General features: G+C 37.1%; 1 protein-coding gene across 7 annotated transcripts in view; it reads left to right on the top strand.

Annotated features, from left to right (window-relative positions):
- Window positions 1-18,757, top strand: part of MAN2A1 (mannosidase alpha class 2A member 1) — a 142,770-nt gene that overhangs the window by 110,330 nt on the left and 13,683 nt on the right. For all 7 annotated transcript variants that reach the window (XM_036411391.2, XM_036411394.2, XM_045571837.1 and 4 more), the window contains 3 exons: window positions 4,907-5,040; window positions 8,020-8,161; window positions 10,572-10,705. In XM_036411391.2, coding sequence (XP_036267284.1) covers window positions 4,907-5,040; window positions 8,020-8,161; window positions 10,572-10,705 — 410 coding nt within the window. The remainder of the gene's footprint in view (window positions 1-4,906; window positions 5,041-8,019; window positions 8,162-10,571; window positions 10,706-18,757) is intronic.

Consider the following 18,757-nt stretch of genomic DNA (forward strand, 5'->3'; position numbering starts at 1 on the left):
TACTTTGTATTTCAAATTGCTAGAGTAAGATAATCTGGAGAGGTAGAGAGGGTTGGATCAACTGAGATTCTACAGTTGTGCGTTGAATTAGGCTCTTCAGGTAGATTTTATAATAATATGACAGTGAATAGAGTAGATTGGGCAGAGGAAATGACACCTAGGATTCTCCAAAGGCCATCATTTGCAGCGCAGAGCCCTCACCTCAGACTTTCCATCTGCATTCCTTTCCCAAGTCATTTTCACCCTCACTGATGTTTGCTCCGCCTCTTCTTTCAAGTATAGGGTATATATCTGAGTTGTTCTCCAGTTGTTTTTTTTTTTGCTAGCAGAATACCCTTCTTGGTTTCCTTAACACTGCTGCTAAGCAACCAAGTCAGGAAGGTGATGGTCTTTCTTTTCTGTCTGCCCCTTCCTGAGCCACCCAGTAGGAGATGTCTCTAAAGGGACCAAGATCATTTTGAGAGTAACTCAAAGGTCCTGAGGCCGTTGCCTCCTAAAGGATGTTCCCTATGATAGGGCCTAGCCTGACCCTGACCCAACCCCTTGTCTACTTAGTTTCATTTCTTTCCCCCCCCCTCTCCCCCCCACTTCTTAGAAAATATTCTTTTAAAAATGCTTCAGAATTATTTTTATGTATATAAATAAAAATAATATATATGTACTGGAGGCCTGGTACACGAAATTCATGCACTGGGGGGGGGGGGGGGGGGGAATACCTCAGCCTGGCCTGCACCCTCTCCAATCTGGGATCCCTCTCACAATCCAGGACTGCTCTCCTGCCAGACAGCCTGATCACTCCCTAACCACTCCCCTGCCAGCCTGATCGATGCCTAATTACTCCCCTGCTGGCCCAGTGGCCCCCAAGTGCCCTCCCCTGCCAGCCTGATTGCCCCCAACTGCCCTCCCTGCCTTCCTGGTTACCCCCAACTGCCTTCCCCTGTAGGCCTGGTCCCCCACAACTGCCCTACCCTGTCAGCATCTTGTGGTGGCCATCTTGTGTCTACATGGGGGTGGCCATCTTGTGTGAGGGTCAATTTGTATTACCTCTTTATTATATAGACAAAAATTTCACACATTATTGATCTAAGGTAAAATTTCTCTGGAATCTGTGCCTGGCTTCTGTCCACTGCTCAGGAGAGATAATACCTGTCCTATCCTGTGTTTTTTCTCTCTCTCACACATACACATACCTGTAAAAAATATAGTATAGTAAACTCAATTTTGCAGACCTTGATTTAATGGACAAAATTTCGAGTCTATATATCATATGTGAAAATTAACACCATGTTTATTTTAAAATGCTTTTAATCAAGGTTTGCTTTTAATTAAATTAACAGGTTATTTTGCTGTTGTTATTATTCACTGTTATTTTTAGCAAATTTTAGTGAGTAGGCCATATGTTGAAAAAAACGCTGTGGTAATTTCACTGACGTAAATAAATATTACATAAATATTTATGTAAATAAAAACCTACTTTATTAACACATGATCACACTGCATCTTGAGAGGTAATTGGTTTATGTTGTTATGTGGCATGACTTTCTGCAGCATTTTTAATGTGTGCCCATCATGCTCTAAGCCTAGCCCCAGCCGTGTGCATTTGTTTACTCATGGTAACTGGTGAATGCATGCATTTACTAGACCTATTCAGTATAAACTTAAAATTACAGTAATACAGGATAAGAAACTTTTCTGTGAAGTTAAACTTTCCAAACATACTTAATTTTTATTACACAAACATGTCTACATAAGTAAAAACATGTAAACTAACTAATTTGTCAATTTTTAAACATAGGTATTTGGAAAACCTACTTTATTATATAATGGACTTCAGCCTTAATAGACATGCCCTTGCCTAAAATAGTCTGTTATATGGAGGTTTTACTATATTGTGTTTTTCTGTCTGTTTTCAGCATAAAGTTTATCATACTCTATAAGTACTGCATTAGTCTTTTTCATTAGATCTTTCTTAGAACAGAGCTACCTCATTCTTTTCATTTCCAAGTTAGCTAATTTCTGCATGACAAGTGAGTGAGCACCTACCACATTCCCTAAACCTTCTTAAAAACTGAATGCAAAGGTGGTGTGTAGGACAGTCTGTGTTTGTGAGAAGCCAGCAGGCTCTAGTGGGGAGGGAAAAAGTTGAGAAAAGACTTTTGGCATCTCTGTTATAGCTGTTCACCCGTGGACTGATTCTGTTCTTACTTGGCATTGTTTGTGTTAGTAAGGATAAACAATCTTCATTCTCTCTTGTCTAAGGCATAATGGGAGGCATTAACAGTAAGAGAGAACTTTTTTTTTTTTTTTTGGCCTGGAAATGGCACCTTTCTGTCACCCCCATGGACTACTTTATAAAGTAGTTACCGTTTCCTTTCCCAGGATTGAAGCCCTAGCCATTTATGCTCAGGTAGAACTACTTTGCTTAAAATACCTTTTGCTGCCACATTCTGCAAAGACTCAGAAGGTCACTGGAACCACTAGGTCTGTACCCCAGCTTCCCAGGGAGTTCTCCCCTCAGTCATCTGAGCTGCTTTTGGAATAGCATGGTACATACTTTTTTTTAGGGAATTCTTGATACAATAAGAAAAGTTGGCAACCCTCTCCCTCACACATATTTAAAAAAATAAATAAATAAATAAATTACCTTTGAAAACTCAGGGTACCTCTTTGCTTTCATTTCTATGACAGGTTTTATTTGGTTTATTCATATACATATAATAAGTTTGATCTTATTTTAAAAGTCTGTTCGGGCATAGAATTTAAATTAATGTCTTGCTGTATTTTGAATGGATAGAGATGCTCCTTTTAAAGGAGCTTTAAGGACTTGTTGCTACAACAGGATGAGCATAATACTGAGCTTGAGAAAGATGATTTTCTCAACAGAAATAATTTATTATTGCTAGAGGTGATGTGAAACTATTAATTTTTTTCTGAAGCGTGTTTTCTGTAATTTTTTCCAGAGGTACATGACTTCAAATTAATGACACTCTCCTTTGTTAAGACTTTATCTCATTTTTTTGTATTCTGTTGGTCCCTGAGAGAATGTCCAGTCTAGAGAGGAGAACACATAAAACAGTGCTAAAAGCCCTACAAATGTGCCTAGTATATAGAGTTTACTTGCCACCTTCTGTTTCCCCAGTGCTACATGAGTACTATCCTCCCTGATGTTGCATTTTATGTTTAGATCATTTTTGGTTCATTTATAGAAGCTTGCCTATTAAAATTCAATATACAATTCATTTGGTTTTTGAACAATATTATGGCTAATCTAAGCATACTGAAATGAAATTTGCATTTACAGTAATACATTTCCAAGTTCAAAGAAGATACTGTTATTCTATCATCACTGTATGTGGTTTTATTTAACTTCCTAATAGTAGTGGAGTTATATTTGGGACAACTGTCTTGGCAGTTCTTCTAGTAATCTCAGAAGGAAATACATATGTATATTTAACTGGCAGAGGTTAGTGGGTCAGACTGTGTCCATAAAGCAGGAGAAAAAGGCACTCCTTACCCCCACTCATTTAGACCATACTCCTAATAGCTTTATGATCATGGTAAGGAACTGAAGTTAGCGCTCACTGAGATTATTGACTTGGAAGAGCAGTATCTACCAAAAAAGAACTTTAGTGGGCATTCTGAAAATCCTTAGCCCATTTAGGATTTTCACCACATTATTTATGCTTTATAATTTCCAGTTTATTTTCACATAAATCTATAATTCCTGGACCAGCTGCATTTTATTCTTTCCTACAAATCTCACAGATTTAAAAAAAAAATTTTTTGTTCAATATTCCCTGTCACCTTCTATAAGCTCTGGAGATTCTTCTTGGCTCCTAGAAAAAGTCTTTCTTATCCCTTCTCCTCCTCCCCATTTTTTCTTACACAGCCTTCTTTGTCGAGTGCTGGCTGTCAGCAGAGTGGCAGATTGTGTGAGGAGTAGAGAGAAGCAGATAACAACTACAGGCAGTAAGTGCCTTGGAATCTCAAAAAACTTCAGCTGTATGAAATAAGATAGGGTCAGTCTTCTTTTGATCGCTTTCCTTCTTTGAAGATCCTGTAATATCTTACACACACTAAGTTCTGTATTAAGAGTGTTGTGTTTCTTCGTAACTCCTCCCTGCATCTCTGAAATAGACCCAAGGCTTCACTGAGGACCTAACAAGCAGTTAGGGCAGCGTGATAAAAAATAATAAACACTGTAGGCTTAATAAAAAGAAAGTCTGACACATCTGGGACTTCTTCAAGCTGTCCTCTGCTTTGTATAACGAAGTGCACAATGAATCACTCAAAAACAAGGGGTCCTAAGATACCAAACTCAATTAAAATTGCTTTAACTTCTGGGGAGTTCTCCAGATTATACCCTAAAGTAGTAATATGGAAATATCAGTTTTAGCTATAAATTATGTCTCTCTTCCTTGATATGATCATGGGCACTAATACACTGTCCCTTGAACCAACAGAGTATAAATTTCAGAGTTCATAATTTTCAGTATGTGAAGAGAGAATGGTAAAGAAGTAGGCTCGAATGACTCTATTGGGGAACAGTGGTACAGACAAAAGGTGGACTGCCCTGGAATGGAGCTGACCTTTCTTATTTAATGTCCTCTTTTCCCTCTAGAACTCATTGGAGAACAATTCGTATGTTATATTTCATCTGCATTTATCTCTACTAACCTCGTCATCTTTCTGTTAAGTTGTGTGTGCCTCTGAATGAATGTTATCTACCAGGCGATAATTTAAAAAAAGAAAAGGTGAATTGTGACACTGTCTAGCATATGAGAGCTGGTAGATAGGATATAAAAAACAGGAAAATATATGCAACTTTGGAAGCAGATCTGGAGAGTATATTTAAAAATAGTGGGCAATAAATTTCTTTCTATTGTGTATATTCTTTTAAATTTAGGGATAGAAGGACAGTCTGTGGAAGTTTCCAATATTGTGGACATCCGAAAAGAATATAACCGTGAGATTGCAATGAGAATTTCTTCTAACATAAACAGCCAAAATAGATTTTATACAGACCTAAATGGATACCAGGTAATTTTGCTTTAAAATGTCTATGTAATGGTTATGTGCGTGCGTAACTTATATATGTGGTAACGACCAGTTAATTTTGTATCCTTTCAAAAATAGGCTTAAGGTCACAAATTATTTTTGAAACAAAACATTTTTAACAGATACTTGTAGGTTCTTTATAAACTAGATTTCCAAAATTTCAACAACTAACTGATAGAGTATTTTGTAAATAATCTATTTGTAAGAATTGATTTTTTTCAAAGGAAGATTTGGTAACAATTATGCATGTTCAATAACATGGTGCCAAAGTATATATGAATTTATCTAATATAAAGGAAACATCAGTAGGGATTAATGGATTACATTTTTTTTCTCATAAGAAATTGGCCTATGCATATTTAGGTTATTCTATATATATTTTTTAAATGTATAGCCTACTAAAAAAAGAAAGTTTTCTTTCAGGAAGACTTGTTCCTTTCTCTTTATTGGAGAGGAGGGTATGTACCTTAATACACATACGTATGTGCACACAGACATATGAATACAAACATATCTACTTAGAAATGTGAGTAGATATGTATTTAATAAAAATTTTTTTGAAACAGTAATGTGAAAATTGATTCATAACATTTTTCAGATTGTCAGTTCTCTAACTTAATAAAACTCTTTTGATTATTACCTGAATCTCTGTACTCAGAGTTAATGGGTATGACATATATCTTTGAAATAATACTTTTAAAAACATTAGCATGTTTTTGAGATATTAACATTTTAGAAATTTCTGACTATGAATAGAAATAATTCCACAACAAATGCTTTTATTTTGTCTGATTTTCAATTCAAATGAGTGGACAGAATTGTGATAATTTTCTCTTTTACAATTTCCTACAAAAGTTAAATTTAAACCTTTTCCAAAGCATAAAAATTGCAACATACATTTTGAAATAGCTTGTTAATTTTACTACAGCTGTTTGGTTTTCAAATGAAGCCCCTACTTTATGGTGATTCATTTTCTTTTATGCAAAAGAAAGGCTTTTCTTAAAATCTTCAGAAGCAATTATTTGTATGTGTGGGTATATACATGAATGAAAAAAACTTAGTAAAAATGGATAAAATTTTTCTTTTTAAAGATTGAGCATTTGAATAAATAGGAAAATACCATTTTTAAGTATATAACCTCAATATTTCTGCTTTAAAAATAAGCTCTTTTTTAACCTTTGGAAAGACTGATACTTGGGCAAGACTAGAAATTTATATCTATAGCTGGGGAATGAAGGTAACAGCGACACAGTTGTGAGTTTTAAATGTCCTTTTTATTAAAAGTATATGTTAGAGTGATTGAGCATCTATCTATGAACCAGGAGGTCATGATTTGATTCCCAGTTGGGACACATGTTGCCTGGTTGTGGGCTCAGTCCCCAGTGGAGGGGTGCAGGAGGCAGCAAATCAGTGATTCTCTCTTGTCATTGATGCTTCTATATCACTCTTCCTCTCCTTTACTCTCTGAAATCAATGAAAGTATATATATTTTTAAAAAGTATATGAGTCATTTGAAATGGAAGATCAAGATTGGGAAGGAGAAATGGAGAATTCTTTTGAGGTAGCTTTTTATTTTACCTTTTTATAGTTGTTTCTCTATTAGTGTACGAATTTCTTGAGACTGTGATAAATATTATCCCAAGCTGGATGGCTTAAAACAATAGAAATTATTCCCTCACAGTTTGGGACACTAGTGATAAATCAAGGTGTCAGCAGGGCCACCTCCCTCCAGATGCTCTAGGGAAATAGCCTTCCTTGCTTCTTCTAGCTTCTGGTAAGTTCAGGTCACCTTTGGTACACTATGCCTTGTAAGCACATCACTTCAATCTGTGTCTTCACTGTCACATGCTGTCTCCTTGTGTTTCTATACATGTCCTTCTGTGTCCTGATTTTCCTCTATTTATAAAAATACCAATCAATGGATTAGAACCTACCCTAATCCAGTGCAACTTGATTATATCAACAGGGAACCTATTTCAAAATAAAATCACAATCATAGGTTCTGGGTAAACATGAAATTGTGAAGGCACTGTTCAATACAACCAGTAAACTGAAAGATACATTGCAGAGTTATGGAGATTAAAGGTTTTATTTGTGAAATTCCCAGCAGTGTGCCTGGCATTAATGGGTTCTTAATATATGTTCACTTTTACATTAACTTCTCTGCTTTAGTTTCATGTCAAATTTTTATGAGTTTAAAAAAGAGATGACATTTTATGTGGTGTGAATAAGTTTCCCGATAAGAGTCTCTGTTTGATGTCTCCACCTGATGTTTGAGTCTCCTTGCCCCAGACTGGCTTAGTGCACTGTCAGTCTCTCTCAGAAACTAAAATTGAGGTTGTATTTCACCTATTCAGATACTAGACCAAGAAAAATTAGAATTTGGAACTATCTACATTGAAACTAAACAAGAAGAGTATGCATTGAAGAGTTTATAACCATAAATATGCATTTGACTATTATAATGTAATATGTTAGAGGATTTGATGAGGTGGTCTGGGATACTTATTAAAACTGATTTTAAAAGAATTACAATATATTTCTTGAAAGGAGATAAAGAGCTATTATGCTTAGCATTCATTACAAATGCAGTATGTTAGATTTAGATTAAAAATGAATGCTTAATACCCTTATAATTTGTATGCAAATATTGGAGAGCTAGAAGACTTTTGTTAAGGATATTTATCCTGAATTTAAATAGGAATGCCTATTTTAAAAATCTGGACAAGTTCTAAGTCTCTTAAAAATGTTTTCTGAAATCCTTGTGATTTTTTTTTTATATTGTTTTGAAGAATGTTTCAAGTTTTAAATTAGCTCTAACCTTGAACAAGAAAGGAAGCTGTTCCTTTTTCTCTTTGGAAGAAAAGTCATCTTCCAAAGTCAATGCTAATTTTTAAAAGTTCCTATGTAAATATCACTCAATTAAAAAAAAAAAAAAAAGATAATTGTATGGTCTTATAGATTCAACCTAGAATGACAATGAACAAGTTGCCTCTTCAAGCAAATGTGTATCCAATGACCACAATGGCTTATATCCAGGACACCCAGCACCGCTTGACCCTGCTCTCTGCTCAGTCTTTAGGTGTATCGAGTTTGGAAAATGGTATGTATTGTTTAGATTCTTTTTGCTCTTGTAAGTTTCAGTTCCAAGTGTATGTATGACTTTTTTGCCAATCACATGTATTATCATCTCCACTTACCAGTTTTCTTTGGAGAATTAGACTCTTAGTTCATTTTGGGTTTTGTGAGAATAACATAAAATGATGGATTTCCTCAATCTTAGGTGAAGAACAAGGACCTAAACTTCTGTGAAACTGTTTTTCAAGATAATTTACCTCACTTGATAGCCCATTGTTTGCAGAATGGGTGTTGTGATTAAATGGATGCAGAAACTCCAACTGTAGATAACTTAGTTCCAAAGCTGGAAGGTTATAGTTCAAATTTAGGTCCTCCTCTGAATCACATTCTTCTGCACAACCACCCAAAAAAAAGGAAGGGAGTAGAGATGATACAGATAGGGGGATATAGCGGTAACAACCATGACTTTAATGATTCCAAAGGAGAGAATGAGATGGAGAAAGAAAACAGTAGTAGATACTAATTTTTGAAAAGTTTCTATTGAGACGCTTTTGTTTTTTAAGATACACTTTTTAATTATCATTTATAGATCATCAGTTGCTCTTCCTTCATTACATACAAAGAGTTGCTAAGTGTCTTAAAGAACTAGGCAAATAAATGCGTTCAGATGCCCCGGGGTATTCTTTGACACTTTTTATATTAGGCATATACATACATTCTGTACTTCCACATACACACAAAAAATACTACTTCTCATTTTTCTTGTTGCCTGTACTTGACAAAATCATGTGATCATCCCATAAAGACGACATGAAATTATAAAAATAATAAATGCCTCACGTCAGGGATTCGGTCTGGATGGTGAGACATGAGCAACCTGAAGCAACCCTGTGTACAGTCAGGTGGCCACTGCATAGTGCTAGTACATTGTCTCCATGGGGAAAGGGACCCAGTGTTGCCAAATGCTTCAGTTTTTAAAGAGCCCAGAAATCTGGAATTTTATGTGAAGACTAGAGGCCTGGTACATGGGTAGAGTGCCTAGGCCTGGCCATTGATCAGGGCCTATCAGGTTTCCCTCCTCTTTTCTTCACCACCTACCTCCCCACCTCCTCCTTCCCTTGCTCCCTCAGTGCCCTGCTGCCACTATTGGTTGGCTGTCATGTTTCGCGCCATCCCCTGTTGATCAGCACACATCATAGTGAGCAATCGAACTCCTGGTCTCCCAGTCAAACTCCTGAGGAAAAACTTGGCACATTAGCCTTTTATACATGTAGCTGCCCAATCTATAAATGTTGACTTAATTTTTTCCAGTATCAGAACATAAGACATCTTTGTACCAGATGTGACTCTTGACCCACCCATTTTTAAACCTGCCTCAAATTCTCAAAGGTGGGCTCTAAACAGGATCCAGTCATTAAGACTCAAGCAATCATGAGCCATGAGTCTTCTCTCACTTCCCTCCTCTGCACCTGCCATAGATACCCTACTGCTTGAATAGTAACAGACATGAAAACTATTTAGATTAGTGTCACTTATTATATGGACTAGCATTTCCTGGCAGAGAGAAGAGTTAGTAATTGCCAAGAGATTGATGTACTAATTTGTGTGTGAAATGATCAAACTATAATTGTAAGAGTAATAGTTATTAAAATATTTTATGCATATTCAGCTTTTTTATGCTAAATAATCATTTAATAAGTAACATGTGAATGAATGGATGAATAAATTTTAGGATTTTTCTTTTTTTAATGTAATCTCAGATATATAATATGAGTGGATTTCTTTCTTTGTCTTTAATTTTTATACTCATAACCTAATCATTAGCTTACAATTTAAATTAGAAGAAATGTGAAATTATTTCACAGCAAATGAAGGAACCACTGGGACCCCTCTTGGAGCTAGAGGAGATAGGACAGTGGTGAAGCGGCTAACATAATCTCAGAGGGAAGAGAGTTCATGGTAGGAGTTACCAAATCCCAGGGCTTCTTCAGGGATCAACACATATCAAGTAACCTAAATATTTCAAGTCCTAGTTAGATCCTCCCCATCTGTATTTGTTTTGTCACTCCCTGTGTGCTGTGCATTTCGAAATAAGCCCCATAAACATTTTTAAATTCCAGATGGTGTCACCAAAAATTTTGAAGGCTTAATTTACTCTTTAATTTTTGAATTTTAGATTAATACTTAAAGTTTTAATTTTATCTGCTTTTAAATTTCTTATCAGATTTTACTAGACATCAATGAATAAAAGTAGAAATATAATCATGTTTTTATACTGGCTACCTTAAGCCATTATTGAGAAAAAGTTGTATAAATTTATCTCCTTAACTAAAGAAGAAACTTGAATCAAAACTGTGCCTGAACTTCATTGTTCCTCATTGTATGTTTGTATTAAATAACCCTGATCAATTTTTTTGTTTTGTTTTTTTTCGTAGGTCAGATTGAAGTTATCATGGATCGGAGACTCATGCAAGATGATAATCGTGGGCTTGAGCAAGGTGTCCATGACAACAAGATTACAGCTAATTTATTTCGAATACTACTAGAAAAAAGAACTGTTGTGAATATGGTAGGGGAAAAAAATAACATATTATTCACAATTTGAAATTGTGACTTTCTCCTTTTTTATTTTTTACAATTTTCAATATAGTGACATGTTTAAAATAGATTTAGCCTATATTCACAAGAAAGAGAATTTCAGTTTTATACACATACACACATATAATGTAAGATTTGCATTTACATCATATGAATTTTTTTCTTATTATGAAGATATAAAGTAAGGTTAAGAAATCAATTTGGGTGAAATTTCCTGAAATTATTTTGAAAGTGTGTGTTGAAGAATAGAGCTTAGTAACATATTTAGGAGATTAAATTTGATTAGTAAAATGGATTTGAAACCTAGTGTACTTATTTTAGTCTTAAACTTATCAATTGAAAAATGAATTTACTTGTCTGTCTTCTTGTTCAGTTTTCATTCTTTGAAGTCAAAGTCCAACATTCCATGTCTGGCCATAGATCAGTTGGACATAAACCAAACTGACAGAATGCTTCTTCAAGTGCCAATAAAGTACCTCAGAGTCCTTCATAAATTACTAATGAATAGCTCAAGTGGCCCTTGAGATGGTCTTTTTACTCCTCTTTCTCTCTTTCTGCACTCACAAGTCCAAATCGTTTCTACTGTTTCAGCCATGTATACTTTATAAAGAGCCATTCGACAATGCTTATTCTAGATACCAAGCATCAACTCCCACCCTTTCTTTCTTTCCTCATGTAACAGTAGAGACATTTACCTTCCTTTCTTCTTAAACCAGTGCCTCTGTTTGTCCTTGGAACTTGGTTTAATCTCCCTCCTGGAGATCCTGTTATTAGGTATTCTCCCTCCTTACCTTCCTTCACCCCTCAAAGGAAATCCTTTTTGTTTGCTTTTAAACACTCTTTATTTTTTCCCATTAAAACTTAAAACAGAAAACAGCTCTCACTCAGATTCTCATTTCCAAATCTCATTTTTCTTTCTTTCTTTCTTTTTTTTTAATTGTCTTTTTTTTTTAATTTTAACAGTAATTGTGTGCAGGAATTTTTCCTTTATTTTTTTTTTAAATAAATTTTTATTGTTCATATTATTACAGATGTTCCTTCCCCCCCCATCCCACCATTGCTCTCCACCAGGTTCTCACCCCACCCTCTGCCCTTTCCCCACTTCCCATTGTCCTCATCCATAGGTGCACAGTTTATGTTCAGTCTCTTCCCACATCCCCCTCTCCCCTTTTCCCCAAGAATCGTCAGTCACTCCCCTTCCATACCTCTGATTCTATTATATTCAACAGTTAATATTGTTCATCAGATTTTTTTTTTAATTTCCTTGGTTTTTAGATTCACTTGTTGATAGTTACGTATTTGTTGTTCATAATTTTTATCTTTATTTACTTTCTCTTCTGAAAGAACCCCCTTCAGCAATTCATATAATTCTGGTTTGGTGTTGATGAACTCCTTTAGCTTTTTTTTTATTAGTGAAGCTCTTTATCTGACCTTCGATTCTGAGTGATAGCTTTGCTGGATAGATTATCTTTGGCTGTAGGTTCTTACTATTAATCACCTTGAATATTTCTTGCCATTCCCGTCTGGCCTGCATAGTTTCTGTTGAAAAATCAGCTGACAATCGTATAGGTGCTCCTTTATAGGTAACTACCTTCTTTGCTCTTGCTGCTTTTAATATTCTCTCTTTGTCTTTTGCTCTTGGAATTTTAATTATGATTTGTCTTGGTGTGGTCCTCTTTGGATTCCTTTTGTTTGGAGTTCTGTGCACTTCCTGGACTTGTAAGTCTAATTCTTTCACCAGGTGGGGGAAGTTTTCTGTCACTATTTCTTTCAGTATGTTTTCGATATCTTGCTCTCTCTCATCTTCTGGGACCCCCATAATTCTTATGTTGGTTCGTTTGAAGTTGTCCCAGAGGTTTCTTACATTAACTTCAATTTTCTGGATTCTCTTGCCTTCTAGCTTCTGCGGAGGAGTGTCTTTTGGCTCTTTATGTTCCAAATCTTTGACTTGATTCTTGTGATCTTCCATTCTGTTTTTAGGACTCTGTATAATGTTTTTTATTTCAGAGAATGTATTCTTTATTTCTTGTTGATCCCTTATCATTTCTTGTTGATCCCTTATCAGTTCTTGTTGATTCCTTATTAATTCTAGTTGATCCCTTTTCAAATCCTCATAGGTCTTATCCATCTTTTCTAGGAAATTCTTGAAAAACCTTATAAGCGTAGATTTGAACTCTATATCCAGTCTCTTTTTGTCCTCCATTTCTTTTGTTTGTGATCTATTTTGTCTCGGCATTTTCGCAGCTTTCCTGAGTTGGTAGCCTCAAAAGTCTCTGTGTTCTGCTTGGATGGGGCAGGGTTTCAGGGTGGAGCCTGCAGCTTTGGCTTCCATCAGCCCAGCCCTATGCGGATCCTTCAGTACTTGCTGCCAGCACCTCTGAGAGAAAGGTGCCCTCGATTTTCGCCTGCTGCTAAACAGTCTATACTCTCCCCCAATGAGCCCGGTATTGGGGTTCAGTTCAGTTGGAAGTGGAATTGGAGGTGGCGTTCAGAGCAGTCTGGAGCCCCTGTCTCCTTCCCGCCAGGGCAATTCCGCGGCACAGCCAACCGTCCCTTCTCTGCGCGCATTGTGCGCGCCGCCGGGACCTCCTTTTGCTGCTTCCCTGGGGTTCCGCCTTGCAGCCCAGCTCCCTCTGTGTGAGCCTGGGTCCCTGGGGTCTGGCCTAGAACTGGGGCTCAGAGCAGTCGGACTGGGGCCCAGCACAGTCGGAGCATTTATCTCCTTCCCGCTAGGGGATGCCCGCCAGGCACTCAGCCTCCCTCCTCTCCGGCTCTGTCCTCTCCGCGCGCTGCATGTCTCCGTACCTTAGGCTTTTACAGCTCCTCCGCGCTTCTTTCTGGTTTTCTCCTTGCTTCTCGTACAATTTCCAGTCAGTCGACTTTCCTGTAGTTCTGGGTAATGTCCATTTTATATTTTAGTTGTATTTTATTGAAATTGTTGTGTGCTGCTGCGGCTAGGTGTTTACCTGTCAGCCATCTTGGAACCTCTCCCAAATCTCATTTTCTATCTCCCCTACCATCTTGAGTCAGAGTTAATAAGATAGGATTATTTTATCACTTTCTTCTCACAACTTATTTGAATCTTGCATTAGCCTCCATCATACACTCTTGCCAATGTCACTAGATATAGCAGAGTCTATCTAGATGATGCACTAAATCAATGGTGGGCAAACCGCGGCTCACAGGCCACATGCGGCTCTTTCCATGCACCCTACCCCCACAGCATCTTGTATGTGTTTCATCCTCTTTGCCCAGGGGATTCTTAGTTCTATTTCAGATCTGAGCTCATCTTCTGCTTGATTAGGTCCAATCCCCTTCTGTGCTCCCTCAGATCTGGGCATGACTCCTTCATGTATGTATGTCATTGTTGGATTGTTGTTTTTCTTTACTTTTGGACATTACACTCCCTAAAAGTAGAGGCTATGTCTCTCTTTGCTTCTAGGCTGTTCCTAGCAGAGGAAACACCCAGTATATGTTACATGAATGAGTGAGCTGTGACAGTACATTCTGCCACTGTGTTTATCGCAGTTACTGCTTGCTTCCTGTCACTGTATGCATGTTCTACTCCCCCTACTAGATTGCAGGAGCTTCATGTGTCCCATAGGGCCTCTGCCTTAGGTAAGCATTCTGTCAGTAAAATCCTAGTCCACTGAATGAAATATCAACATCTAATCAAAGCAAAGAATTCTTCCAATATCTAGAATTTTTCAGGAAAAATACTTTAATATCCATTTTAGATGTCAAGATTAATATCAGTTCTTGGGTCTCAAGGTTTAAATCAATTACTGACAATAGCTTAGTTTTAAGACTAAAACTGCATAGGAAATATGTTGGAGTACTGGCAACTATTATCTTTTCCTCCTGAAAATGTTTCTGGCTTTTATGATTTTTCTTTTTATATAGACACTAATTTGTAAAACTGTTAACTAAGGCAATAAGAATTTTCATGCCAGACCTATAAAGCTTTCACTTAGAAGTTAAATAATTTGTTTATTCTCATTCAGAACTCCTTAGAGACTAATTGATTTAAATTTGATCCAATGTTTTTGTAATCCTGTGTTGGTTAAATTTTTCTTTTGCTCAGCTATAAGTTCTCAGGCTTAAATCAATAGATTCTTTTAAATAAAAAAATGAACTAGAGAAAAGAAAATACATTTTAATTTCTAGTGAGATTGATTAAAAAGACGTTTGATTAAAAAAAGGTTACATATACATAAATTTTCTAAAAAGTGTTATTATTTTCTCAGGTCTTAAATTCTAAAAAGTTGATGGTAAAAACGGAGATAGGGAGACAGTCTGGGCAGGAAGGCATTTTAATGGGAAGTCTGACCCTGTCGGAGCCTCACTGGAATAATTCCAAAGAAAGGTGGTGAGAGTAAGGACTGGAGCAGTCCTCTCTGCAGAACCCTGGCGAACAGGACTCACTTCTATTTAGTCATCCAGGGTTACTCCAATGGTATGATGCTTAATGGTTGCAGAAGTGAAATATGGCAATTGTCTCTTTGGCACTGACCATGTCTGATTTGATTATTTGACCCTTACTCCCACCATGGTCCTGCTAGCAACTGATATAGTAAAGGGAGCATTGAGCTGGACTTAGAAGTACTGAAGGTGTTCAAGGATTACAGTTGTATCATTTAGCCTCTGGATGTCAATTCTTTGCATATAAGGAAAGGGAGTTAGGAGAGATCCGATGAAAAACTCAAATACTTACAGGGCTCAGGAGAGTGATGGCATGAGAGAGGTTAGTTAGGTTTAAGGGCAAGGGCATAAGTTAGGTAGCCAGCTGATCTGTGGGGAACATGACACATAACCCACCTGGGAGCCACAACTCGGCTCTAATTGAAGGTTTTCACGTGGGAACCTGAAGCCCAGTATGACTTGAAGTTCCTGTGTTTGGAGTTTAAAAAAAAGTTAATAATTTTAGGGAAGTTTTTGTTACTATCGTTTTTGACTATTTTAATGTGAAATCTCCTGGATTATTGAGAGTTGCCTGAAAAATAAACAATTTTTTAATACCATGCTGACCTCCCAAAACATTTCTATAGGCAAATTAGACCCCACAAACTACTAACCTTCAGCTCTGCTATATGATACTTATCTCTAAATCTTTAGATTCCATATATTTTCATTCTTCTCTTTCCCTCTTCTCTTTTTATTTCCTCCCCCCTAATATTTTTCTCTGATTTATTTATATTGGCATTTGCTTATTAAATTAACAAATGAAGTTCAACAAACATGAAGTTCTCACTGTTAGGTCATACTGAATAATCAAAGGCAACTAAAAAAAATCTCACTATCATATATAATTTAGCAAGTTTGGACGTAAGTGGAATGGAAACCTTTGGTGTTTAGGGATCAGGTAACATGAGTGGGATTAATGAAAGGCACTGAGGAGCCTGACAAGAAGTTTGGCTTAGGAAATAAGAGCTAGAACCCAGTGGAGATTATCTCAATTTGGTGTGGTTTGGATCAGAATGTGCTAAAAACTATTTTAATTTCATGCATGTTGCAAGGAGAAAACTAGACTTGTATAGCCTGAAGCCTTCCAACCAACAAGAAAACAAATCTATATATATAAAACCCTAATATGCAAATAGATTGGCCGAACAACCAGTCGCTATGACATGCGCTGACCACCAGAGGGTGCGCACAGAGCATGGCGTGTCGGCAGTGGTGGGATGGTGGAGCAGGTGAGTGGGGGGGTGGGGGGTGCCAGACGAAGATAGAGTGCTGGTCGCTGTCATTGGGGCAAGGCTCTAGTGATTACTGAAAAAACTTTGCTCTAGCATGCTGCAGTCCCACCTGGTGCTCTCACCTGCTGCCAGCACCTGGTGCTGGGGCTGTCATCAGGTGCGAGTGGAAGCTGCCAGGGCTTTCCCACCTCCCCCTGCTCCTGAGGGGCAATTGGGGCAGCAGCCACTGCTCACACCCTCTGAAGGCACTGGCTTCAATTGCTTCATGTATGGGAGGGGCAGCAGAGAGGGTGGAGCTGCTGGCAGACTGAATCAGGGTCCATGGTGGGAGTAGTGGGGAGGGGGTGCAGAGGATGGGCCAAGACCCACCCCTGTGCCTACAGCAGTCTCATAGCCCACAGGTCCTTTCAAGGTGCACGAATTTGTATACCTACTAATGTTTATAATAGGGTATTAGTTACTACATACAGGGCTGAGGAATTTATTTATAGCACAAACACTTGAACATGTTTTATAAACTTTGGTTTTATTATAAGCATTACTATGAAAAGATTGCCTGTCTAGGAAATGATTCCAAATAGTGGTAGTTCAATAGTTAAATATCTTTGTGAGCCCCCTGAGGTTGTGAGTATGTTACAAGAGTGTGTGGATGGTGGAGCCTTCTGTGAGAAGGCCCCACCCAACTGGCTTCCAGCTGTGTCATTGTCTATGGTGCTCTTCCCTCACTTCTCTAAACTCTCCTGCCTTATCTTGGTACAGTTCTTGAATTTTCAGAGTACTTAAATTCATGACTTCTTTCTTTGACAAGATTTTTCATGAACATGTTTTTGAGTCTGAATCCTGTTTTTTGTTTTGTTTTGTTTTGTTTTGTTTTTAATTCAAAACTAGTTTAAAAGGTGAGGCTTATACTTTTGATTCCAAGTGGCATTCTATTTCTTCTAGAAAGTTGTAAGGGTGTCTGTCTGGGGCAGCAGTTCTCCGCACAGGTCTCCTCACAGGTCCACAGAGCAGTGTGGGACTGACTAGATGAGATTCACCTGGAAAGTTTCATTAAGTTTCATCTTTCCAGGCCCCAACCCTGCCTGGGGATCGATGCTTTTTAAAAGCTCCCCAGGCCATTCCTCTGTATGATCAATTTGAGGGGGAAACACTGAGGGTTAGGTGAACTGATTTGGTGTTAATGTGCACACCAAAGGGAAGGTAAATATGCACATTACTGTGTGTACAGATAATCCATCAAGAAGTCCCGCATCCTCTCACCATGGTGTCCAGGGATTTTTCAAAGTGCATAGAACAAAGTCAGAGAGCTTTTTCGGAATGTTTCTTGACCTAAAATGAACTTAATGCCTCCTGAATCTGATAAGGCAGGTGTTTTTCTTTCTGTCAGAATCTTTTATCTCTATTACTCAAAGGTGATTTTGTCAGCAATTCTGACCTACATTGTGGAATTCTTTGATCTTGGACCACATTTAAAATGTCTTATTGAAAATGTTTCTTCTCTGTTCATATTATTTTACAAGCTGCATTAAACTTCATTATTGTTGGAGAATAATATTTTATATGCTTTATTTAATCTTTCCTTAAAAAGTGTGGAATGGATACATTTTTTATAACTCTTTCGGACCTCATATTTTTTGTCAGTATCTTAATATTGTGTGTCTCTCTGCTGCCTTTAAAAATCTTTTTTTCACTCTCCCTGGTCTAAATTGTAATGACATCTACAGCTTGCTACAGACATGATGCTTGTCACTCTTCACTAACACCCTCTGTTCAATGCTAATCTGACATTCTGAATTTTAAGCTCTGTATCTTCTATAAATCCTATCTTTTCACGCAAATAAGTAGCCAAGCCTTTCATTTGAAAAAGGGTTGTAACATCAGAATATATCAGTGAAACAGCCATTTTAGAAATAAGATACAAATTTAAATTTACCTCCAATGTCACTGGTAAACAAAAGACCTTTCTGCATAAATTTTCTCTTTTTAGTGTGTTTCTGTCTGCTTTTACACCTTATGCATCATTGGTGATGGTTCTGCTTAGTCATTGATTTAATTGTGTGTCATCTACCATATGTATGGCTCCAATCCTGGCAGACTTATGTAATGTTAGAACATGCTGAAATGATTGTCAACAAGTCTATACCATAGCAAAGACCAAAGTATTTTTAAATTATACTGAATAATTATGTATCATATAAATGAGTGATCTGTTACATAACATATGTAACTGTTCCAATTTTGGGAATAGAGTGAAGCAATTGTCAGTGATTTACCCAATTTAAAGAAAACATGATCTAGATGTGCCACCTGTGTTATTTAAAAACCTT

The sequence above is a fragment of the Pipistrellus kuhlii genome, unplaced genomic scaffold (genome assembly GCF_014108245.1).
Source record: "Pipistrellus kuhlii isolate mPipKuh1 unplaced genomic scaffold, mPipKuh1.p scaffold_m20_p_4, whole genome shotgun sequence".
NCBI classification, from domain to species: Eukaryota; Metazoa; Chordata; class Mammalia; order Chiroptera; family Vespertilionidae; genus Pipistrellus; species Pipistrellus kuhlii.